This window comes from Sturnus vulgaris, chromosome 9, assembly GCF_052056855.1.
Source record: "Sturnus vulgaris isolate bStuVul1 chromosome 9, bStuVul1.hap1, whole genome shotgun sequence".
NCBI lineage: Eukaryota > Metazoa > Chordata > Aves > Passeriformes > Sturnidae > Sturnus > Sturnus vulgaris.
Window position 1 is genome coordinate 544,317 of NC_142251.1, and position 24,614 is coordinate 568,930.

The following is a 24,614-nucleotide window of genomic DNA, read 5'->3' on the forward strand; positions in this document are numbered from 1 at the left end:
TTTCTCCCCTTTTCCCCTTCCTTTCTTCCCAGGCTCTCTCTCACAGGGTGCAGGTGACAAGTCCTGGTCATTCCCAGCTCCGTGCCTTGGACTCTGCCATTCCACAGGGACACTGGGAGTGTCGGGGCTCATTTAGGAGAAGATAATTAGTGCAGTAAACCCGGTTCTAGACCCTAATCGGTATCAGTACCCCGTCCCTGCAGAGGGTTGGGGTTTCCTCCTGCACTCATCCTAACGTGGGCTTTAATCCTTCACCAGGGTTGGATCCTGATGGGATTAGAGCCTGAAAACGTGGCAGTGCTGCAGGTTTCACACCCCAGACAAGCTCTGTAACCATGGTTTCCTTCACGTGCTGCTCCACAGGAGCAGGAGCTGCTTCAGCAGGGATGGGTGGGACTGCCAGGGGCTGGGACGAGCTTGGATCTGTCTGAGTTTAACGAAAAACCCGGCTTAAAGGCCTGGGCAGGTCAGGGGCAGCTCCCAGGACCCTGCAGAGGTTCTGAGCTCAATGTCTGGGTCATTGTGGTCACTGGGGTCACTGGGTCACTGTGGTCACTGTGGTCACTCAGGTTTTGGGGTTTAGGATCAGCTCTTAGGGCAGCCCTGCAGAGGTTCTGACCCCAATGTCTGTGGTCACTGTGGTCACTGGGTCACTGTGGTCACTGTGGTCACTGTGGTCACTGTGGTCACTGGGGTCACTGTGGTCACTGGGGTCACTGTTGTCACTGGGGTCACTGGGGTCACTGTGGTCACTGTGGTCACTGGGGTCACTGGGGTCACTGTGGTCACTGGGGTCACTGTGGTCACTGGGGTCACTGGGGTCACTGGGGTCACTGTGGTCATTGTGGTCACTGTGGTCACTGTGGTCACTGGGGTCACTGGGGTCACTGTGGTCATTGTGGTCACTGTGGTCACTGGGGTCACTGGGGTCACTGTGGTCACTGTGGTCACTGTGGTCACTGTGGTCACTGTGGTCACTGGGGTCACTGTGGTCACTGGGGTCACTGTGGTCACTGTGGTCACTGTGGTCACTCAGGGTTTGGGGTTCAGGGTCAGCTCCCAGGACAGCCCTGTGCAGGTTCTGACCCCAATGTCTGGGTCACCCCCCCCGAGGGCCGTGGCTGAGGGGACCCAGGGGGACACTTTGGGGTCCCTTTGGTCACCCCGAGCAGGGGCTGGGGGTCTGTGCAGGGCCAGGGCTGGGCCCCTCCATCCCTGTGGGTGCCTGCAGGACATTCCATGATTCTTCCTAATCCAACCAAGTTATTTGCATAACTACCTCATTTCCAGTGTTGTATTTGCATTAGAATAAGAGAATAAATATGCATCAATAAAAGTTATGTTCAAATAAAAGGAAGCCAGCAACGATTCCTTCCCAGTGCTCTAAACCAATTAAAAAGTTAGACACATGTATGGCTGTTTTTCCATACAAGAACTGTCTAAAATACCTTCAAAACGTATTTAAATTCTGGCTTGTGTATTATATTAGTTCATTATAAAGCCTTTTAGTTAATTCACTTTATCCTTAAAGGCTTAAAATTCTAATTAAATTTTATATCATACCCCACATTCATTAATATATTCCTTTAAAAGCGTTTATAATTCATTGTCTTGATCACTTTTACAATTAAAAGCGTTTCTCTAGTTTGGGTCTCAGTAAGAAGCAGCAGCTGCCTCACTGAAAACACCCACAGGAACCTCGTCCCAAGGTTTCTTTTTGCTCCTTGTGTCCCAGTGCTGCTCACAGGGGTGCAGGGACTCAGCAGGAAATTCCCCACGGCAGGGACATCCCTCCCTGAGAGCTTGAACCTCCAGGGCCTTTGGGCACCCAACTTGTTGGGTTGGGTTTTTTTGTTTTTTTTTAATGAGCCAAGCAGCAAAAAAGTTGCTATAAAGTTGTTTATTATAGAAACACATCGGTCTCAAAAGCAAAAGTCACAGGCACTGAAGTCCATGCTAAGCTTTGGTGTGAAGTCTCAAACAGAAACAGAAACAAAGAAAAAGCAAATGGTAAAAAGCAATGGCAAAAAACAAAGGGCAAAAAGCAAATGGTAAAAGCAAAGGGAAAAAAGCAAATGGTAAAAAGCAGCAGCTCTCCCCAATGCACATTCTTACACAGAAACTTCCCAACAAGCTCAGACACAAACTCACACCATTGCTTCTTAACTTATTAAAATTCCAGTTTTTTAGCGTGCCAGGCTGTGTATAAACCATGTACATGGTCTGTCCTGTTCTAGTTTAAAATGGAAGCAATATTTTTACTCTGGCTTTGTGATGTCCAGAGCTGCTCCTGGAGCTGCACAGAACCCCTGGTACCTCAGGCTGTGATTTTCAACCTTCACTGGAACTCGAACTTCTACACTGCTATCTGAAACCTTTTACTCACTGAAAGCATTTAAAACCCATTCTATTTACTTATTTACTTGTTTATTCTAAAACTTCAACTCACACCTCTGCTTTCTGTGTGAGTGGCTCAACATCCTTCAGTCCATGGCAAGGCTTTCATTCAGTCCCTGCACTCGGATTTCTCTCTGAAAATTCACACGGAATGATTTCAGCACCTCCCCTCCCCAGTTCTCCCAATCCCAAAGCCATGGAACGCTGGCAGAGCCGCCAGCAGGAGATTACCATGGATTTTCCAAGCAAATAAATGATATAGGGGATTATTTTCCAGCTCTGCTCTGCCCCTGGCCATTGTGAAGTGGTGAATTGAGGGAGCTCTGCCCTGGCTGGGATGGCTCCACAGCTGCTGGGTCCTGCCAGGGCTCCATTTGCATTATTAATGTGTTTTTAACAAACGATCTATAAGGAGCAAGCTGTGACTATTGAGCACAATTAGCACTCAAATGAGAGTTAGAATATTGCAGCATCTGCTGCTCTTGCCAGTGGCCAACTCAGAGCCTCCCACCAAGGCAAATCTGTGCAGCAAGCAGCACTCCTGAGGTGCAGAATTTGGGGGAAAAAAAGAAAAAAAATCTGTGCAGCAAGCAGCACTCCTGAGGTGCAGAATTTGGGGGAAAAAAAAGAAAAAAAATCTGTGCAGGAAGCAGCACTCCTGAGGTGCAGAATTTGGGGAAAAAGAAAGGAAGGATGTGCAAATCTTCTCTTGGGTTTAGAAACAAATCTCAGAATTTCTGGGTAAATTTAAATACAGAAGGCTCTGAGGCCAGATAAAAATATTCTGGGTTTAATTCTGAAATCCAAAAGCACAGTCAAGGCTGGGGCAGTTGGGTTCCTGTCCTGGAGGGATAAGGGGGAGCATGGATTTCCCATCCCCACACTCCAGGCTCTACCAGCCCCATAGAGCTGGGTTCCTCATTCCCCAAATCCCGTGTGGGGCTGGGTTCCTCATTCCCCAAATCCCATATGGATCTGGGTTCCTCATCCTCCCAAATCCCTGTGGATCTGGGTTCCTCATTCCCCAAATCCCGTGTGGATCTGGGTTCCTCATTCCCCAAGGCAGGGCAGTGCTGGGTTCCTCATTCCCCAAGGCAGGGCAGTGCTGGGTTCCTCATTCCCCAAGGCAGGGCAGTGCTGGGTTCCTCATTCCCCAAGGCAGGGCAGTGCTGGGTTCCTCATTCCCCAAGGCAGGGCAGTGCTGGGTTCCCCAGCAGCCCTGGCACAGCTCACCCAGCACACGGAGCTGCTTTAGCTCGGTGATTTTGAACCCAGATTCCTTGGCTGTGCCTTTGGTCTCAGCCTGGGGCCGTGGGGACGCCGTGCCTGGAATCCCAGGATCACTGAATTCCATCGCTCTGACCCCTGCTCTGAATTCCCATCCCAATTAACATCTTCCCAAACACGGCGTGATCACACCAGAAATTAGACACGAGGTGCTGCTGTGGATTTGCTTCTTATTTTCATCCGGAGGGGCAGAGCTTTTGTGAGGCTGTAACCAAGAGCCAGGCTGGCTTTGGAGAGGCTTTGGCTCCTGGTCTGTGGCCACCACGTGCCCTGGAGCCGAGCTGGGAGGTCCCTGCAGGAGCAGCAGCCCCGGGAGCCTGGGGAGCATTCCCGGCTCTGAGAGCTCCTGGGTTTCTGTTACCACCTCCAATCCTGGATTTCTCTGAGCATTCCCGGCTCTGAGATTCCTGGGTTTCTGCTGTTGCCTCCAATCCTGGATTTCTCTGAGCATTCCCAGCTCTGAGAGCTCCTGGGTTTCTGTTACCGCCTCCAATCCTGGATTTCTCTGAGCATTCCCGGCTCTGAGAGCTCCTGGGTTTCTGTTACCACCTCCAATCCTGGATTTCTCTGAGCATTCCCGGCTCTGAGATTCCTGGGTTTCTGTTACCACCTCCAATCCTGGATTTCTCTGAGCATTCCCGGCTCTGAGATTCCTGGGTTTCTGTTACCACCTCCAATCCTGGATTTCTCTGAGCATTCCCAGCTCTGAGATTCCTGGGTTTCTGCTGTTGCCTCCAATCCTGGATTTCTCTGAGCCTCGAGAGCTTCACGAGCTCTTTCCTTCCACAGATCTGTTGAGGCAACACCTCCAGTGCTGCTCTTCAAAATCTGATTTCTTAAAATCCCAGAACCCCAGGCAGGTCTGGGTTGGGAGTGACCTAAACCCCCTCCAGTGCCACCCCAGGGACCCCTCCCACCCTCCCAGGCTGCTCCAGACCCCCATGTCCAACCCCTTGGGCTCTGCCAGGGACCCAGGGGCTTCTCTGGGCAGCCTGTTGATAATTATATTAATTACCGTAATTGCAATTCCCGGACTGGAGCTGAAGGAACGGCCCTGAGCCCACCTGGAGGGGGCAGGTGCTGCTCCCACCTTCCCTCCAGCCCGGGATGAATCCCTGCAGAGCCCCAGGGCTGGTTTTAGCTTTCATTTCCTCCCAGATTTTGTTTGGGTTTGTTGTTGGTTTTAGCTGTCATCAGCCCCTCAGTTGTGTAACCCTTTTCCCAGGCTTTTTTTTTGTTATTTTCTCCTTTGCTGCATTAAGATGCAATTATGTACTTCAGCTAATTGCCAGTTACTTAGTGTCAAAATGCATAATGTGTCTGAAATGTCCTCGCCTTCTCTGTCAGGATCCTGCGCAGAGCAGGGAACAAATGTGAGCTATTAGTCTTGTCAAGAATTTACCTGAAAAGGTTTTTTTTTGTGTTGTTTTTTTTTTTTTTTTCTTGATCCATCACATTTTTTGGGTGCAGTGTTGTGATTGTAGGCGTTTAAAACGTATCAACTTTCTATTTACAAAATTATTCCTTCCTGAGGGAGTTGTTTTTTTTTTTTTTTTTTTGCGCAGGATTTATTTACTCGGAATTATAAATTCACATTTGGTTTGGCACGGACTTGGGGCTGATAAATCTGGAAACATTTTTACAGGCTAATGCAACTGGACAGCAGCAAGTGCCAGAAAGCATTAGGAAAATGGAAATCTGTTTCACAGCTGAATTTACCCTTTTAGAGACACTGAATGCATTTGAATATTTTATCTCGGATACGTGTGAGGCAGTTGGGAAAAAGGTTTAAATTTTAAAAAATGGCATAATTAATGGCAGAGCTAATAATGGCACACCTGGCTGAGGTGTGGTTGTTCTAAAAAAGGAGATTTTTTTCAGTTCACACTGGCAGGCTGCCGGCTTGTTCTTTCAGAGCCCTTAAGTCACATCATTTTTGGCACACGATAATTATTTTTTTAAAGAAAATCAGAAAGATCCAGAGTCAGTGTCCAGGTGAGGGAGGGGCAATTGGGGCCGGGGGAAGGCAGGGGGGGCTCACCCAGGCAGGGTTTGTTGTGTTCTTGGGCTCAGCTCCTCTGAAAAAGAAACAATCCCCCAGAGAAAACCCCTTTAATTCTGTGGCTTAATTTTTAAAAAAATTACTGGAAATCTTCAGAATCTTTTTTTTTTGCATCTGAACTGCCAGTTCATGAGAAGTTTAACGAGCAGCCTCCCCAAAAATCACAGCCCAGAGGAAAAGCAGAGGGGGAGTGACTGCACCTCCAACCTCCCTGCCTTGAGCTGCTCGAGATCTGCTCATCCGGGGGATGGTTGGCACGAGGAAACAATAATAAATAAAATAATTAATGCAGTAGAAAAAAATTAATTAATTAAAGAAATAATAAAATGTCGTTTTGCCTATAGCTCCGTGTTAGAGCCAAAATGTCATCACAATTGAAAGTGCAAAAATAATAAATAAAATAATAAATGTGGTAGAAAACAAAATAAATTAAATAAATAAATAAACAAATAAATAAATAATAAAATGTCGTTTTGCCTATAGCTCCGTGTTAGAGCCAAAATGTCATCACCGTTGAAAGTGCAAACAATAATGAATAAAATAATAAATGTGGTAGAAAACAAAATTAATTAATTAATTAATTAATTAATTGTTGTTTTGCCTATAACTCTGCGTTATGGCCGCTGTGGGAAGGGCCAAAATTTCATCGTTATTGAAAGTGCAACCAGTAATAAAATAATAAATGTGGTAGAAAAAAAGATAAATAAATAAAATAAATAAATAAATAAAATGTCCTTTTGCCTATAGCTCCGTGTTAGAGCCAAAATTTCATCATCATTGAAAGTGCAAACAATAATAAATAAAATAATAAATCTGGTAGAAAACAAAATAAAATTATTTAATTAATTAATTAATTAATAATATAATGTTGTTTTGCCTCTAACTCTGCGTTATGGCCGCTGTGGGAAGGGCCAAAATTTCATCATTATTGAAAGTGCAAACAGTAACAAATAAAATAATAAATGTGGTAGAAAACAAAATAAATAAATAAATAAATAAATAAATAAATAACTATAACTCTGTGTTAGAGCCAAAATGTCACAATTATTGAAAGTGCAGCTCAGGGGAACCTTCCCTGCCAGGACGTTCTGGGATTCTGTGGCCAGGCCAGGAAATAATTCACCCACAGCTCCGGGCTCTTCCTTCTGCAGGAGCGCCGAGGTTCCCAGGCTCCCTGTCAGCAGATTGAGTGAGAAAAACCCGAAAATGAGAAATCCCGGCAGCGCCCTGGTGGCTGTCCCTGCTCTCCCTGTCCCGTTCTCTGCTCCTGTGAGCAGCTCCTGCCTCTCCTCTCCTCTCCTCTCCTCTCCTCTCCTCTCCTCTCCTCTCCTCTCCTCTCCTCTCCTCTCCTCTCCTCTCCTCTCCTCTCCTCTCCTCTCCTCTCCTCTCCTCTCCTCTCCTCTCCTCTCCTCTCCTCTCCTCTCCTCTCCTCTCCTCTCCTCTCCTCTCCTCTCCTCTCCTCTCCTCTCCTCTCCTCTCCTCTCCTCTCCTCTCCTCTCCTCTCCTCTCCTCTCCTCTCCTGCTGATTTTCTCTTCCCAAAAAAACAGAAAATCTCTTTTTCCTCCTGCCTGCTTTGCTGCCCCATTAAACCCGTTTGTGTCCGTGCAGCCTGCCCGGGGTGTTTCTCTTCATCTGCCTCCAGTACAAAAATATTGATATTTACAGAGCTGCTCGTTGCAATCGATCCTGCAGGGACAGAGCAGGGAGAGGAGCTGGTCCTGCCTGGGGAATGGGAAATGGGAAATGGGAAAAGGGAAATGGGAAATGGGAAATGGGAAATGGGAAATGGGAAATGGGAGATGGGAGAAGGGAGATGGGAAAAGGGAAATGGGAGATGGGAAATGGGAAATAGGAAATGGGAAATTGGAAATGGGAAAAGGGAAATGGGAAATAGGAAAATGGAGCAAAGCCTGGCTCTGGAAAAGGGGAAATGGAAGATGGGAGATGGGAAATGGGAAAAGGGAAATGGGAAAAGGGAGATGGGAGATGGGAAATGGGAAAAGGGAGCAAAGCCTGGCTCTGGGAAATGGGAAAAGGGAAATGGGAAAAGGGAGCAGATCCTGGCTCTGGGAAATGGGAAAAGGGAAATGGGAAATGGGAGCAGATTCTGGCTCTGGAAATGGGAAACGGGAAATGGGAGCAGGTCCTGGCTCTGGCTGCTCCCAGAGCACGGGGCCATCCCTGAGTGTGGAGCTGGCCCAGGAAAGGCTGGGAGAGCTGGGATTGCTCAGCCTGCAGAGGAAAAAGCTCCCGGGGGATCGTGGAGCAGCTCCCCAGCTCCTGAAGGGTCTCCAAGAGGGATGAGAGGGACTCTGGGGCTGGGAGCAGCCTGGGATGGTGGCAGGGGGGGCTCCGGGTGGGCTTTGGGGTCCCCCCAGCCCAAACCAGTCTGGGTTTTGTGATTCCACGCTCTGGATGTTCCCCGAGGACACAGCAGGGGCCGGTGCCAGCACTCAGGGCTGTGGGAGAGCTCGCTGGAAATGGAGATTTCCCCAGCACGGACACCAGTTCATCCATTTCTCACCCAAAGGTTAATTGCTGAGGAAATGTCCTTTTTCCCCGTTCGTGTCCCAGGGTTGAAGGGGACAGGGAGAGCCCGGCCTCTGAGCAAACCCTTCCTAATTACCACGGGTCCTCTGTGTGAAATCCAACCTTCATCACTTGCTGAGCAAGCCCACGTTCCTCCCCTCCCAGCTGCCTTAGGGAACCTCGAACTAAGACTTTTTTTTTTTTTTCCTTAATTTTTTTCTGAAACATCCCTTTTGAGGGCTGGGAGCCTCCTGCTCATCCAGGTTACCTCATGGAAATGAGATGGAAGAGCTCCAGCCACACTTCCCAAGGTGCAAACATGATTTGTACAGAGCTGTGCCCTCAGGAAACAAGTCCTTCAAGCCTTTAAAAATCACAGAAACTTCCCTGGAATTCGGCTTTTCCAGCCCTGCCATCACCCGGTGCCTGGATCCTGTCGTTATTTCACCAATTCCCTGGATTCATCTCTACAGGATCTGTTTGTAAAATCCTTGCTGCAAATTCAGAGCACTTCAAAACCCACGGAGCATTCCCCAGATGTGCTGCCCTGGGCATTCCCTCAGCTGGGATTTCTCACCCCGGAGCACCTCGGAGCTGTAAATTACAGAATTTGTGATTTCTGGGACCCACGGGGCTGGGGCAGGCTGCTGGCAACGACAAGGGCTCTGCTGGTTCAAAAATGGAGTTTTTTAGGATTTTTTAGCAGAGGGGAATGGTGAGAGCAGGGCCTGGAGAGCTGAAGGAACCTCCAGGTGCTCCAGGAACCCCCAGGTGATGCAGGAACCTCCCCAGGTGCACCTGGGAATGCCAGGGAGGGACAGGACAGGAGGGATGAGCAGCACTGGGGTTTGATAACAGGGATGTGGAGGGGACCAGTGATAAGGATTGAGATGAGGATTTTTAGTGTGGCGCTCCTGGAGCTCAGAATTTAAATCTCAGTTATGAATTCTGAGCGTCCTTTAAATGAAAGGGAGGCACAGGCAGTGGTTAAGCACTCTGAAATGCTGCAGAGGTTTGAAAATGGCTTCTCTGATTTCTCTGTGCTTCCCCCTCACTGCCCAGTCCTGTCCTGTGACATTGGGGAGGTTTTTAGGTTTTTTTGCAGAGAAAAGTTTGGGATTGTGCTGGTGCTCTCAGAGAATTCGGGGAATTGCAGTTTTAATTACTTGTCAAGGGCAGCCAGAATCTGTGAAATGGTTATTTTATGTTTTGTAGGTTGCAATCAAAATAAATAAATGGGGCTGAGGGCTGAAATGAGTGTCTGCACAGTGGGCAGCAGCACTTGAAATGCTTGGAGCATCAGGAGGCTGCAAGAGGATCCAGCAGCAATGGAACAATGGGAATCTCATCTGGAGCCTCGCAGCCAATTCTGTTTGCCTCCCCTCAGCTCTAATTAAGATTGACAAGGTTATCCAGAGCAGGAGAACAAATATTACAGGAATTGGAGATGTGTTGACACACGACTGAAGAACGACATGAAATTAAATTTCTGGGCAGGAAATATGAGCACAATTAGGACGAGGCTGCTTGAGGAAATGTGGGGAAGATTCGTGTGGGAAATCTCGGGCTTTGAGCTCCTGAGCTGATTTTGGGGTTTTGATTTCACAGAATCCCAGATGAGCTCCTGAGCTGATTTTGTGCCATTTTCACAGAATCCCAGACTGGGTTGGGTTGGGTTGGGTTGGGCTGGGAGGGACCTCAAATCCCCCCCATTCCCAGCCCTGCCATGGCAGGGACACCTCCCACTGTCCCAGGGTGTCCCAGGAATGTCCAGCCTGGCCTTGGGCACTGCCAGGGATCCAGGGGCTGCTCTGGGAATTCCATCCCAGCCCCTCCCACCCTGCCAGGGAACAATTCCTGTCCCAAATCCCACCCAGCCCTGCCCTGGGGCACCGGGATCCATCCCCTTTGTCCCTTGGACTCTTTCCATCTTTCCTGTAGCTCCTTCAGCTCCTGGAAGGCCACAGTTGGGTCACCCTGGAGCTTCCCTTTTCCCGTTGTTAGAGGAGCGTCTTTGACACTTATTCTTACATAAAATCAAATATCAGGGCTGGCACAGAGTGCCCAGAGCAGCTGTGGCTGCCCCTGGATCCAAGGGCAGGTTGGACACTGGGGCTGGGACACCCCGGGACAGTGGGAGGTGTCCCAGGGCTGGGATGGGTGGGATTTAAAATCCTTTCCAACCCAAACCACTCCAGGATTCCGTGACAATTGCTTATAGCAGTAAAATATTGCTCCAGCTCAGTCCAAAATCCAGATCCTGGCAGAGCAGGGGCTGTGATGAGGGGACAGAGTTGGTGCCTCTGCCGTGACCTCGAGTGCCCAGGACACCATTCCTGGCTGGCTCCACCCCGGAGCATCCCTGCACACAGCAGGACAGGCAGGAATCCAAGCCCCAGCTCCGAGCTGCAGGGACAGGGCTGGGACAGGGCTGAGCTCCGGGGACGGAGCAGCAAAGGTGGGGCAGCAATCCCGGCCCTGGAGCTGCCTTTAACGAAGTCACTCTTGGCGAATATCACGGCCAGCTCCCACCTCGTCCTTTCAGTTATTTCTGCTCAAAGCACGGCCGGGTTTGGGGTGGATTGTTTGATGTCCCTCTGTCCCAGCCCCGAGTTCCCCTTCCCTCAGGCACTCAGTGCAATTCCTTCCTCCCGGGGGCGTTTTCTGAGCAGAGCCCGGGGCTGGGGCTGCGGGTGAGCCCCGCTCTGCCTGCCCGGGCATCTCCCCGTTAATTTAAATTATCGCTGACAAATGGCTGGGGCTGTCCGTGCGGGACGGCGGTGTCGCTGTACGGTTTATGGTTTCAGAGCAATATTCCCATTTCTCCTCTGGGATGGAACAGGGAGGGCTGGGGGCTTGGGGGGCAAAAGGGACAGGAGGGGGTGAGGGGAAAGGGGTTGGAGGTGAGGAGGAATGGGGGATAGGGGACAGCAGGAATGGGGATAGGGGAAATGGGGTTGGGGAACAGCAGGAATGGGGACCTGGGGACTGCAGGGACAGGGACTATTCCACGATTTAATCTAAAATAATACAAAGTTTGCAGATATTTAATGTAAATATGAACTTTAATGTGTGTTGCTGTGTGTTTCCCAGTGTGATTTCAGCGCATTCCCCCACCTGTTTTCCTACCACACCTCACAGAGATTATCAATAACCAATAACCAATAACCAATAACCAATAACCAATAACCAATAACCAATAACCAATACAGTTTCTAAAAGTCTGTTCTGATGGGAAACTGTGACATTTCAAAAGATGTGATTCTATCTTCCCCTTTCTTCTACAAGTAAAATGAACAAGCCACTTGTTTTGAACACGAATTAGGAGACTGGCTATGTTTTCTTCAAAGGGAAAACATAAAGAGGGAAGAGAATTCCCACTGGTGGTTGCTGGCAGTGAGGGATTGTTGGGTAATCCGGGTTTGTTTAGATGCTGAGTGCTTGCTGAGGTGCTCAGTGTTTAGGTACTCAATGATTATTTAGGTGCCCAGTGTTTAGGTACTCAATGTTTAGGTGCTCAGTGATCATTTCTGTGCTCAGTGATCATTTCTGTGCTCAGTGTTTGTGTGTTCAACGATTATTTGGGTGCTCAATGATCGTTTAGGTGCTCAATGTTTGTTTGTGTGATCAATGACTGTCTAAGTACTCAGTAATTGTTTAAGTGCTCGGTGTCTGTGTGCTCTGTGTTAGTTTGGGTGTTCAAGGATTGTTTAGGGCTCAGTATTTCAGTGCTCAATGGTATTTTGGGTGCTCAATGATCATTTAAGTGCTCAATATTTAAGTGCTCAAGGTTTATTTAGGTGCTCTGTGTTTAGGTTCTCAGTGTTTGTTTGGGTGCTCAATGATCATTTAAGAGCTCAATATTTAAGTGCTCAAGGTTTATTTAGGTGCTCTGTGTTTAGGTTCTCAGTGTTTGTTTGGGTGCTCAATGATCATTTAAGAGCTCAATATTTAAGTGCTCAAGGTTTATTTAGGTGCTCTGTGTTTAGGTTCTCAGTGTTTGTTTGGGTGCTCAATGATCATTTAGGTGCTCAATATTTAAGTGCCCAGTGTTTGTTTAAATGCTCAGTCATGGTTTAGGTGCTCAATATTTAAGTGCTCAATGTTTGTTTGGGTGCTCAATAATTGTTTAAGTGCTCAATGTTCGGGTGCTCAGTGTTTGCTTAGGTGCTCAAGGACTTTTTAAAGAGCTCAATATTTAAGTTCTCAATGTTTGTTTAGGTGCTCTGTGTTTAGGTTCTCAGTGTTTGTTTGGGTGCTCAATGATCATTTAGGTGCTCAATATTTAAGCGCTCGATGTTTGTACAGGTGCTCAGTGTTCAGGTGCTCAGGTGCTCACTGTTTGGGTGCTCAATAATTGTTTAAATGCTCAATAATTGTTTCAGTGCTCAATGTTTGGGTGCTCAGTGTTAGTTTGGGTGCTCAGTGCTTGTTTAGGTGGTCAGGGATTGTTTAAGTGCCCATTTTTTGCTGAGATGCTCAAGGATTTTTTAAGTGCTCAGTGTTTAAGTGCTCAATGTTTAAGTGCTCAATGTCTATTTAGGTGCTCAATGTTGAGGTTCTCGGCGGTTTTTTGGGGGTTCAGTGATTGTTTAGGTGCTCCATGTTCAGGTTCTCAGTGTTTGCTTGTTGCTCAGTGAGTGTTTAAGAGATCAGTGTTTGTTTGGGTGTTCAGTGATTGTTCTAGTGGTCAATGCTCATTTAAGCGCTCAGTGTTTAGTTAGGTCCTCAAGTATTTTTTTAAGAGCTCAATATTTAAGTGCTCAATGTTTATTTAGGTGCTCTGTGTTTAGGTTCTCAGTGTTTGTTTGGGTGCTCAATGATCATTTAGGTGCTCAATATTTAAGTGCTCAGTGTTTGTACAGGTGCTCAGTGTTTGGGTGCTCAATAATTGTTTAAATGCTCAATAATTGTTTTAGTGCTCAATAATTGTTTCAGTGCTCAGTGTTAGTTTGGGTGTTCAATATTTGTTCGGGTGCTCAATGTGTTTTTGGGTGTTAAGGATTTTTTAAGTGCTCCGTGTTTATTTAGATTCTCCATGTTTAGGTTCTCAGTGTTTGTTTGGGCGGTCAGGACAGTTCCTTTAGAAAGGCAATTGCTGAAGGTTTCTTTGGGTATCCCAGGGACGTTTCTTGTCTGGGATGTCCTGGAAAGTCGCTCGGGAAGTTTGTTCCTCCTTCCGCCGAGGGCACCGTCCCCTAAACCTCGCCTAAAGCCCCGCGCTGCCATTTGTGTCACACACCAATGTACAGCTCCTTTTCTTCTGCGTGCGGAGCGGTGGTGGCAGGGGAAGGACAGTGCCAGCCCCGGGACCCCTCCCCATCCATCCCGGGACCCCTCCCCATCCAGGCTGCTCCCGGGGGGCTCCTTCCCCCGGCGCTGCCCCCCGGGGCTGTTCATTGCTCTCATTAATCAATAATTCTCCCGTCTGGAGCCAGCAGCTGCGAGCTCCATCCCAAACTCCGGCTGCTGCTGGCAAACACAGCCCGAGCCATCTGTGCCAAATCCCTGTATTTACATCATCCATCCACAACCAGTTCCTGCTCTTGTAAATCAAGAGATCATTGTGATTCTCCTGAAAGATTCATTGTAGGGAAAGACTGCAGCGCAATTAAATTTGCCTTCTTTTATTATTTATCACTAATATTCCAACCGGTGGTATATCAACAAAGTAAATGTTCCGGGAGATGAGCCCGGATGAAATCATGGCTCAGCCCTGCTCGGAGGGACACAAATGGAGTCACTGAGTCATGAGTTTGGGCAGGCAATTCTATTTCACGGGAGCCTCTGGTACTTGGAAATTTTGCTTTGCATTCCGCCGGGGGTTGGAGATCGCTCCTGAAATCCTCTGACAAGAATGGCAGTGCGTGCCAGCAGCGCCGTGTGACACGGATTGCCATCGGGTGACACGGATTGCCATCGGGTGACACGGATTGCCATCGGGTGACCCTCTGGGGACACCGCCGGCGCCTCTGCTGTGCTGCGGAGGGCACGGATGGGACACAGCCCGTGCTGGATCCTGCTCCTCCAGGATCCTCCAGCAGCAGCAGGAGCTGCCCCTGCTCGGCCTCGGGGCTGCAGGGCGGTCCCCGAGCTCCCACTGCACAGCCGGCCTCGGTAAAACACCAAACGCTCCAGAACCTTCTCGTTTGGCTTCCCACGGCTGCAGCTTTGGAGCTCCAGCAGCGCCTCCTTTGACACGGCAGAGCGCGGGGCTGGGTGCGTTCTGCACTCCTCTGCTTTATTTTCTGGAGCATTTCTGCAGCAGGAGCTGCAGGCTGGGGGCAGAGCTGCTTGGCCAGACGTGTGCTACCTCTGGGGCTGCTTATTTATTTATAAACGTGCTGTCTCTGCTATAAAAAGCTTTGCAATAGCCCAATAATAAATGCATTCATCACCACATCTGCTGTAATCACTGCAGCTCCTGAGCTGCTATTTGGCTCTCATTAGCTGCAACTCCCATTCACCTATAATTTGGGAGAACACACAATTATGTGTTATCACTCCTTCAAGTGATTACTACACTGGATGTTTTTAAGATAATGGCATGGAACACGCCGTGATGAATTACACCTCTCCAGGTAGTTTTGCTTCTGTCATTAACTCTATTATTTTATTTAAACCAGCCTGGAGGAGCTGTGGGGCAGGGTTGGCATCACCTGCTCGGGGAAGGGTCCCAGGTCGAGGCTGATCCCATAAAGGACGTGGCCCAGCTCACAATTATCTCCCTGCTGCCTGTCCTCCCCACTCACACTGCAGATATTATTATGAGGAGGTTGGAAAACCCAACCTGTTTGCACCTGGAAAGGTCTTTTTTTTTTTTTTTTTTCATTAGGCTTTGATGAAAAGCCATAAAAGGCTTTTCAGGGAGAGCATGGGGAAGAGCAGGAATATTGAGAAATCCCTGGAGCCTGGGCAGCAGCAGCAGGGAAAGGAGAGGTGAACAAACCCCAGCTCTGTCTGCAGCTTCTCCTGGCCCTGTGCTGGCACTGCTGAGACCCCACCTCAAACCCTGTGTCCAGTCCTGGTCCCTCAGGGCAGAACTGACCCTGAGAGGCTGGAGTGTGTCCAGGGCAGGGAATGGAGCTGGGAAGGGGCTGGAGAATCCCTGGGGGAAATGGGAAGGGAATGGAGAATCCCTGAGGGAGCTGGGAAGGGGCTGGAGAATCCCTGAGGGAGCTGGGAAGGGGCTGGAGAATCCCCTGAGGGAAATGGGAAGGGGCTGGAGAATCCCTGAGGGAAATGGGAAGGGGCTGGAGAATCCCTGAGGGAGCTGGGGGGGGGCTCAGCCTGGAGAAAAGGAGGCTCAGGGGGAATTTCTGGCTCTGCACAACTCCCTGCCAGGAGGGGACAGCCGGGGGGATTTGGGATCGGGGAACAGGGACAGGAGGAGGCTCAGGGTGGATTTTGGAGAATTTCCCCATGGAAAGGGTGGGCAGGGATTGGAAGTGCCCATCCTGGAGGTGTCCCAGGAATTCCTGGAGGTGACACTTCCCCATTTCTCCCCAGCCTGAGGCTGCTTTGCCGTTTGCTCCCCGTGCTGTCCCTGCTCATCCCATTCCAATCCCCTCATTCAGCCCAGCACAGGTGCAGGAGCTCAGCAAGAGCAGCCTCAGGTCTGTGCTGGGCCAGTCGGGGCATTCCCAGGATTTGGGGCACCCCGGGCACCCAATCCCCCTGTCCCAGCCCTCCCTGGCAGGGGTTTGGGCACAGCCAGGGGGGCAGCCTGGCTTTCCTTGGAGAATTAAAGACAAAAACCAACTCAAATGTTCCAAAGGGAACTGAGGGCACCTCACTGCTCTAACCCAGCTGGGCATTCCCAGCTGCTGAAACCCCTCCGTGGAAATTTGGGAAGTCACAGGAAAAGTTTTCTCATTCCCCACACCTTTGCCTTGCTGTGGTCTCAGAGCTTATGGTGATTTTTATTCCTTTTGTTCATGTTTCAGTGTTTTGTGGTAAAAACAGCCAGGAAAAAACTGTGAATAAACACAATCAGCTCCCAAATTTTCCAAGACCCCTTTCACTTAGGAAAAGTGCAAAACCATAAAGGCAAAGCCATGGGATGAATTGTTTCCTTGTTTTTCTGCATTGGCGATATCTCCTCCATAATTCCTGGAAGTTGGTGTTTCTCTATCGTAAATCTCCAGGAATTAATAAATATCAAACGCAGCAGCCAGGCCCTTTTTAATATTTCAAATAATGTGATGAATTTGGGAGTTCTGAAGCTGAAACCGAGGCTCTCACACCAGCAGTGGTGTGGGATATTATTCCTGAGCCTTCAAGGACAAAATAATACAAGCTCCCATGAAGGAATTGATTAATGACTAAAAATTCCGAGCCCTGCACTGCAGTGTTTGCCCACTTTAGTATGAAAATACATCTGTGAAAGGGGAGGGAACATTTTTGTGTAATTAAAAACAGGAAATGAATTTATTGCACTTGTGGCAGCAGCAGTTTCTCCGTCCTTGCCATGGGGAAAAATACATTTCCTGGTGGCAGGAGGGAAACTCCCAGTGAGGGCATGGCTGGGATGTGTGCCAGGAAATCCCTGGGAATGTGGGAATAAATCCTTGGGAATGTGGGAATAAACCCCTGGGAATGTGGGAATAAATCCTTGGGAATGTGGGAATAAATCCTTGGGAATGTGGGAATAAATCCCTGGGAATGTGGGAATAAATCCTTGGGAATGTGGGAATAAATCCCTGGAATGTGGGAATAAATCCTTGGGAATGTGGGAATAAACCCCTGGGAATGTGGGAATAAACCCCTGGGAATGTGGGAAGAAATCCTTGGGAATGTGGGAACCCCTGGGAATGTGGGAATAAACCCCTGGGAATGTGGGAATAAATCCTTGGGAATGTGGGAACCCCTGGGAATGTGGGAATAAACCCCTGGGAATGTGGGAAGAAATCCTTGGGAATGTGGGAACCCCTGGGAATGTGGGAATCCTTTCGAATGTGAGAATCTCTGGGAATGTGGAAAACCTCTGGGAATGTGGAAATCCTTGGGAATGTGGAAACCCCCGGGAATCCTTGGGAAAATGGGGTCTGGGACAGCTGGAATTCCCCAAGGAAAGGGGAAATTTGGGGAGCAGCAGCTTTTGTGGACTGTGGGACACCCCGAGCTGGGTGTGGGGCAGCCAGGGCTGGGCCAGCAAGGCACTGATGGAAAAAATCAATCAATCAATCAATCAATCAATCAATCAATCAATCAATCAATCAATCAATCCTGTCAATGAACCCCAAACCCAGGAGGGCAAGGAGCAGCTGGGCAGGTTTCTGGGCAGAATTCCAGGCTCGTGTGAGAAAGGGAATTGTGAACACAAAAGGAAAAGGATCAAGGAATGACTTTAAGGGGAAGGGAGGCAGGGTCAGACCGGGGACAAATCCTTCCCTGGCAGGGTGGGCAGGGCTTGGGATGGAATTCCCAGAGCAGCTGGGAATCCCTGGCACTGCCAGGCTGGGCACTGGGAGCACTGGGAATGTGTGGGGAATGGCATTTAAGGTCACTCCCAACCCAAACCATTCCCGAATTCTGGGATTTTCCTCCTTTCCAGCCCTGCCAGGGATCCCAGGGATGTGTCCCAGTCCCTCTGGGCACAGAATATCCCACATTGCTGGGCTGCTCCCAGAAATGTCCTGCAGGGCAGCCAAGCACCGTGGAGGCTCCTGGAGCACAGCCCTGTGCAGTTTTAATTAAACAACTGGAAGAACTGTTTTTTACAAAGATTAATGGGTCTCTGTTTTAATTATGGTGGAATAATGGACTAGAGAGCTGGGAAAGTGGGAGGCATTAAAAAAAAAGAGGATTAAAAACTTGAGGGAAGCGGGTGAGACTATATTTTTCTGTACTTACAAATTACAGAAGATCATCCCCATTAATAATGATTGGAAAAATAATAAAGTGCCCTCAGCCGTGTATGACAGTTAACATTAAAATCTATTTTTTATGCTTGTTGTGTGGGGAATTTCTGATTACAATCATCAGTTAAAAAAGAAATTGTGCTTTTTCCTAATCTTCCAAATTTAAATATAGAATTCTCTGCTGAGTTCAGCTATGGTTTCATCAATACTTTTCCAAGCCACGGGAAGGTAAAAAGAGCGAAAGTCACTTTTATTTAATGACTGTTATGCTTACTTTAGTTGTGCTGCAGAGTTATTATTAATTGCTAAGAATAATCGGTTCAGTGCATAGATTTTAAAAATTACATTGTGTGAAGTGCTGCTGTGATGTGCAGGGAGTTTAATATAAACAGAATTCATAAATTTAAAAGAAATTTAAAGAGAAAGAGAGGAAAGGGAGGGAAGGGCACTGATATTTGCAGTTTTTACTTTCAATGATTGATTTCCCAGGAAGGGTTTTGTTGTTATTATTTGTGTTAAAGCTGCTCTGCTGGAATCACTGCCCTGCCCTGGGGCACACAAAGCACGAGGAAGGGCTCTAAACTCTAAAGCTTTGGGGGAAAAAGGCCAAGATTTCCTCCAAACAGGAAAAAATCCTGGATTTTCCCTTATTTCTGTTCCCCTGCCAAAATCCAGGGCAGGATCCAGATTTCAGGTGGGAGCAGGAGAGCTCTGAGAGCCCTGCAGGAGAGTGCCAGGCAATAACGGGGACTCCAGGACTGAGGAGTGAATTCCAAACAGAGAGGGATTAAATTTGTTAGATGGGAAAACATTTCCGAGATGAATCATTTGATTGCTGCTTCCACGGGGTAAATATTCACTTTATCCATCCCATCCCACGTGGGAGGTGGGAAAACACAGGATATTGGCTGTGCTGGAGCTGGAAAAATCCCTGGGCAAGGGCTCCAGAAAAAATGGGCAGCAGGGCCAGGACAGCTCTGAACCCCAGAGCTGGGAAAAGGGGACAGGGGAGAGCTCGGGGGGAGAAGGAGATTTGGGGGTGGAGGAGTTTTGGGGAGTGAAGAAGTTTTGGGGGGTGGAGGAATTTTGGGAGTGAAGGAGCTTTGGGAGTGAAGGAGTTTTTGGGGTGAAGGAACTTTGGGATGAAGAAGTTTTGGGGGTGAAGGAGTTTTGGGGAGTGAAGGAGTTTTGGGGTGAAGGAGTTTTAGGGGTAAAGGAGTTTTGGGAGTGAAGGAGTTTTGGGGTAAAGGAGTTTTGTGGGGTGAAGACACTTGTCTGGGGGTGTCCCAGGATGGGCGGGGTTGGGAAGCCCCTCAAAGCCCAGCCCATCCCACCCTGTGACCCTGGAGGTCTTTTCCAGCCTCAGGGATTCCGTGAACTCTTTTTTAAGGAAGGCTGCTTGGGGTTTTTTCTGCCTCGTGGAGAGCAAGGAGTTGGTGCAGTGGTGCTGGGTTTGTGTGCTGGGAGAGGAGGAGGAGGAGGAGGAGGAGGAGGAGGAGGAGGAAGAGGAGGAGGAAGAATTCCCAGTGCTAACCCTTCCTTCCAAGGTCTGGATGTGTGAGTGTGAATCAGCAGTGGGAGAGTGCAATTAATGAAATTAATGTAATGGCTACCTGCAGAAATGCTAATTTATGATTCTAAGAGTCCCAGAGTGGTTTGGGTTGGGAGGGACCAATACAGGGAAGGAAACACGTGTTAGAAAAAGCTCCATGAGCTGGAGCTGTCTGAGCCTCTGCCACCCTGCTGCTCATTGGAATCGAGTTCAAAACGTTCGCAGGACTTTGAAAGAGGCTCCTGGGTGGGACCAGACCCTACAGAAATCCTCCTGCAGGGATCCCAACCTCAAAGTGCCACTTCCCAGTGGCATCCCAATTCTCTGCTCTAGAAATGGGGATTTTTTTATCCCACAGCTTCTGTCAGAAGCCTTTCAGACTGAATGCTGAGATGGTTAATTAAATGAATGGTTATTCTCGTGCTTTGTTTCTGAACCATTCCAGCCTGATGTTTCCAGTTTCTTATTCCTGAATGGAATGTCATTCTCCACTTAGACAATGCTGCCAGATGCTTAAGCCACCAAATCACCATTTTCTCCCCCCAGTTTCTATGGTTCTATTTTAATGTTTCATCAAAGGGACGAGCTCTATTGCATCCCCTTCTTCTCTTGGATTTCCTTCATGTGGAAAGCTCTTTATAAAATAAAAATGTCCCATTAGTCTGCTGCACTTTGTATTATCCTCCTTACTACCTTCCTCCAGCTTTTAAAATTGCTTCAAAGCCTCAAATTCCAAGGTGGGCACGGGGGTGAGTGTGAAATTCTCCTGATTCATTCTCCCATTTCCTGAAGAGTTGTTAATTTATGGAAGGAGATGCAGGTCCCCAGTGCCACAGCATCACTTCCCCACGGCTCCTGGGTTTGCAGTTCCCTGCCCCGAGCCCGGGGAGATTTTCCTCTGCCCGTTATCCCCTTGGCTTTCCCCCATGCTGGATGTGGAAACCGGAGCTCAGGGCTGTTGAGCCAGGGTTAAACACGCCCAGCCCCTCAGGCAGGCTCAGGCTCCTCCATCAGCTCGGGGAACAAAGCTGCTCCTGCCTCTGCCCCCTGTCCTGGCATCCCCCCCTGCCAGCCCTGAGAGGAACCCCCGTGTACCTGCTGGACACTGGGGTGGGTGGGATAGTGGGATAATGGGATAATGGGATGGGATGGGATCCATGCAATGGGATGGGATCAATGGGCTGGGCTGGGCTGTCAGGTCCCTTCCCACCCAAACCACTGGGGGTTCTGGGGCTCTCTGACCCCTCTGAGCAGTTGGTTTAGATCCTCTGATGCCTGGATAGTTTTTCCTGGGAAGTGTTTTGGCTCCTGAGCTGGGCAGAGGGTGGCTGTGCCTCAGAGCAGGGAATTGCTCATGGAGCCCAGGCTGGTGCTGACGCTCAGGGCTGAGGCTGCAGGAGAAAGGGCTGAGCCAGCCTGGCCAGGAATGACTGAGCCTTTCCTCCAGCAGCCCCTCCCAGCAGGAAAACCGGGCAGGGAGAGCAGAGCAGCCAGGTCTGTGTGTGGTTATTGTGTTTGTAGGCTGGGCTTTGGCGTTTGGGATGATTCTGAGGGAAATGATTCCTGGTGTGAGTTCAACTCTGACAAACCACAGCCCTGAGTGGCTTCAGCAGCTCCTCCAGCTCCACGTGTGCTGGTGTGAAAGCAAAACCAGTGAGAGACTCCAAGTCAAAAATACAATTTAATAGGAAAAAATAGAGAAAAAATAAAATGCGTGCAATAGTACAAAAGAAAATCAGTGTCAGAGTGAGAATCCAAGGTGCCCCCGTCAGTCAGTCAGGGTTGGTGCAGTCCCATTCCATGGTGGCTGCATCCTCCTGCAGTGACAGATGTGGTTCTGCTGGAGCAGGGCTCCTGCACAAGGTGCAGTTTTCCTCCAAAGCTCCAGGGATGATGTGCAAGGCTCTGGTTTTCCTCTGGGATCCAGTGGGAAAAGGCTGCTCTGCTGTTCCAAATCTCCCCTTTGATCTGGGTAGGAAATGCTCGGCTCCTGCCCTGGCTGGAGCATCTCCCAATGGGATGATGGAATTTGATCAGCCCTGCCCTGGGACTGCACGGCCATGAACAGGAGAGATCTCCTGGAGGGAGGATGGGCTGTGGGCAAGATAAAGAACACTGCAACAGCTGGGTGAACAGCTGGAACATGAACAGCAGAGATCCCCACAGAGATCAGGATCACTGCAACAGCTGGGTGAACAGCTGGAACATGAACAGCAGAGATCCCCACAGAGATCAGGATCACTGCCACAGCTGGGTGAACAGCTGGAACATGAACAGCAGAGATCCCCACAGAGATCAGGATCACTGCCACAGCTGGGTGAACAGCTGGAACATGAACAGCAGAGATCCCCACAGAGATCAGGGTCACTGCCACAGCTGGGTGAACAGCTGGAACATGAACAGCAGAGATCCCCACAGAGATCAGGATCACTGCCACAGCTGGGTGAACAGCTGGGGACAGAATCCAGACTGTGCTGGGCACATCTTTCCATGGTAACCCAGGTCACCACGGTTCCCTTTTCCCCAGGTGTTACCTGGAAGATGGAGCCTCCAAGGGGGCGTGGCTGAACCGCTCCAGCATCATCTTCGCGGGCAGTGACAAGTGGTCGGTGGATCCGCGCGTGTCCATCGCCACGGCCAACAGGAGGGAGTACAGCCTGCAGATCCAGGACGTGGATGTGACGGATGATGGCCCCTACACCTGCTCTGTGCAGACCCAGCACACCCCCAGGACCATGCAGGTGCACCTGACTGTGCAAGGTACGGGGCTGGGCACGGGGAATCCTGGGGGGGTCCCTCCTTCCTTCCTGAAATCCTTCTGGAATCCTTCCCGGAATCTTTCCCTTCTTCCTTTCCCTTTTTCCTTTTCCTTTTCCTTTCCCTTCTTCCTTTTCCTTTTCCTTTTCCTTTTCCTTTTCCTTTTCCTTTTCCTTTTCCTTTTCCTTCTCCTTTTCCTTTTCCTTCTCCTTTTCCTTTTCCTTTTCCTTTTCCTTTTCCTTTTCCTTTTCCTTTTCCTTTTCCTTTTCCTTTTCCTTTTCCTTTTCCTTTTCCTTTTCCTTTTCCTTTTCCTTTTCCTTTTCCTTTTCCTTTTCCTTTTCCTTTTCCTTTTCCTTTTCCTTTTCCTTCCTTCCTTCCTTCCTTCCTTCCTTCCTTCCTTCCTTCCTTCCTTCCTTCCTTCCTTCCTTCCTTCCTTCCTTCCTTCCTTCCTTCCTTCCTTCCTTCCTTCCTTCCTCCCTCCCTCCCTCCCTCCCTCCCTCCCTCCCAACACATCCATGCATTTCCCCATTTTCCCCAGACTGTTCCCTGCTCTCAGCAGTGCTCTGGTGTCAGCTTTCACATGGATTTTAGATTTATTGTGTTGTTCCAGGGTGAGCAATTCTTGGTTTTGATTGTCTCCCTAATAATTAATGCCCTCATGCAAGGGCTAAAAAAACAAGTTGGAAATTAATTGCATGTGTAAAATATATCAACAGGAGCTTAAAATTAATTAGGCTAACTACAGGCATATAGAGAAATAATAACTCAATAGTTAAAAATATGCATAATTATTAAGCAATTGCATTTATATCTTCAGAAATGCAAAGTATAACCTAAGGCTTTAACTTATTAGTCTTTGGTGCAATCATCATTAACATTTTCTTTTGCATTTTTATGAGTAATAAAGCAATGAATATAGAAGAGTTGAACTGGCAATCCCCATTAATCCGTGTGGCACACGGGAATTCCTTAGGGATAACGGGGTGAGCACCTCCCAAAGCAAGTGTCCCTGCCCGGGGCACAGGGAATTATCCTGGGATGGAGCCAGGAATTATCCTGGGATGGAGCCAGGAGTTATCCTGGGATGGAGCCAGGAATTATCCTGGGATGGAACAAGGAATTATCCTGGGATGGAGCCAGGAATTATCCTGGGATGGAACAAGGAATTATCCTGGGATGATATCAGGAATTATCCTGGGATGCACAGGGAATTATCCTGGGATGGAGCCAGGAATTATCCTGGGATGGAACAAGGAATTATCCTGGGATGGAGCCAGGAGTTATCCTGGGATGGAGCCAGGAATTACCCTGGGATGGAGCCAGGAATTATCCTGGGATGGAACAAGGAATTATCCTGGGATGATATCAGGAATTATCCTGGGATGGCATCAGGAATTATCCTGGGATGGAGCCAGGACAGCCCCAGCCCCTGCTCCTGTGCCCTCCCAGCTCCTCATCCCTGCAGGAATTTGTAAATAATTCACTTATCCATGGAAATGCCTTTTATGGATTCAGTCAGGAACCACAACTTCGGGTTTTTATTTAAACATGTATAATGTTCCCGAAGTAATACTCTAGGCCCTTTTTCTGTTTAATAAACCCCCTTAATGTCCCCTAAATATTAATGTATTGATTTAGTCTTTGCAATGTTTGCAAAGTCTAATTTGTTTCCTCAGCCAGGCCAAGAGGGACTTGCATTTGAAGCTAACGAGATAAATCTTCCCCAAATTTATTTAAAGTGGGACAAAATAAATATGCAAAAGACTTCAAAATCATCTAACAACCACTTCCCAGCTAAAACTGACAATCCATTACTCTTTTAAATTGCCAGCACTCGAGCAGGGTGTCAGTTTTCTTTGTAGAATTAACTTGCTGGTGCCAGCCTCTGTTATCATCTTGTCCCTGCTCAGCACAGGGAGGAAAATCTCGGAGAAGCAGTTCTGGATTTTGGGGCAGCACAGGGGGGTTTGCTGTGTGACAGAGACCCCCCAAAGGCTCCTGCCTGTCCCATCCCTGGCCTGGCTTTGCCTCCTGTCCCCCCGATCCCAGCCAGGGTCTGTGGCTTTTACCCATTCATTAAATCCCTCCCACACCCTCCCTCCAGGAGCTGCGGGGGATCTCGCACTCTCAAATGAGCCGGAGCGGTTTGTGCTGGGCTCAAGGCAC

General features: G+C 48.7%; 1 protein-coding gene across 6 annotated transcripts in view; it reads left to right on the forward strand.

Moving 5' to 3' along the window:
• The window catches only part of NEGR1 (neuronal growth regulator 1), a 188,009-nt gene that overhangs the window by 52,895 nt on the left and 110,500 nt on the right, over positions 1-24,614 (forward strand). For all 6 annotated transcript variants that reach the window (XM_088169564.1, XM_088169559.1, XM_088169558.1 and 3 more), the window contains exon 2: positions 22,219-22,451. In XM_088169564.1, coding sequence (XP_088025690.1) covers positions 22,219-22,451 — 233 coding nt within the window. The remainder of the gene's footprint in view (positions 1-22,218; positions 22,452-24,614) is intronic.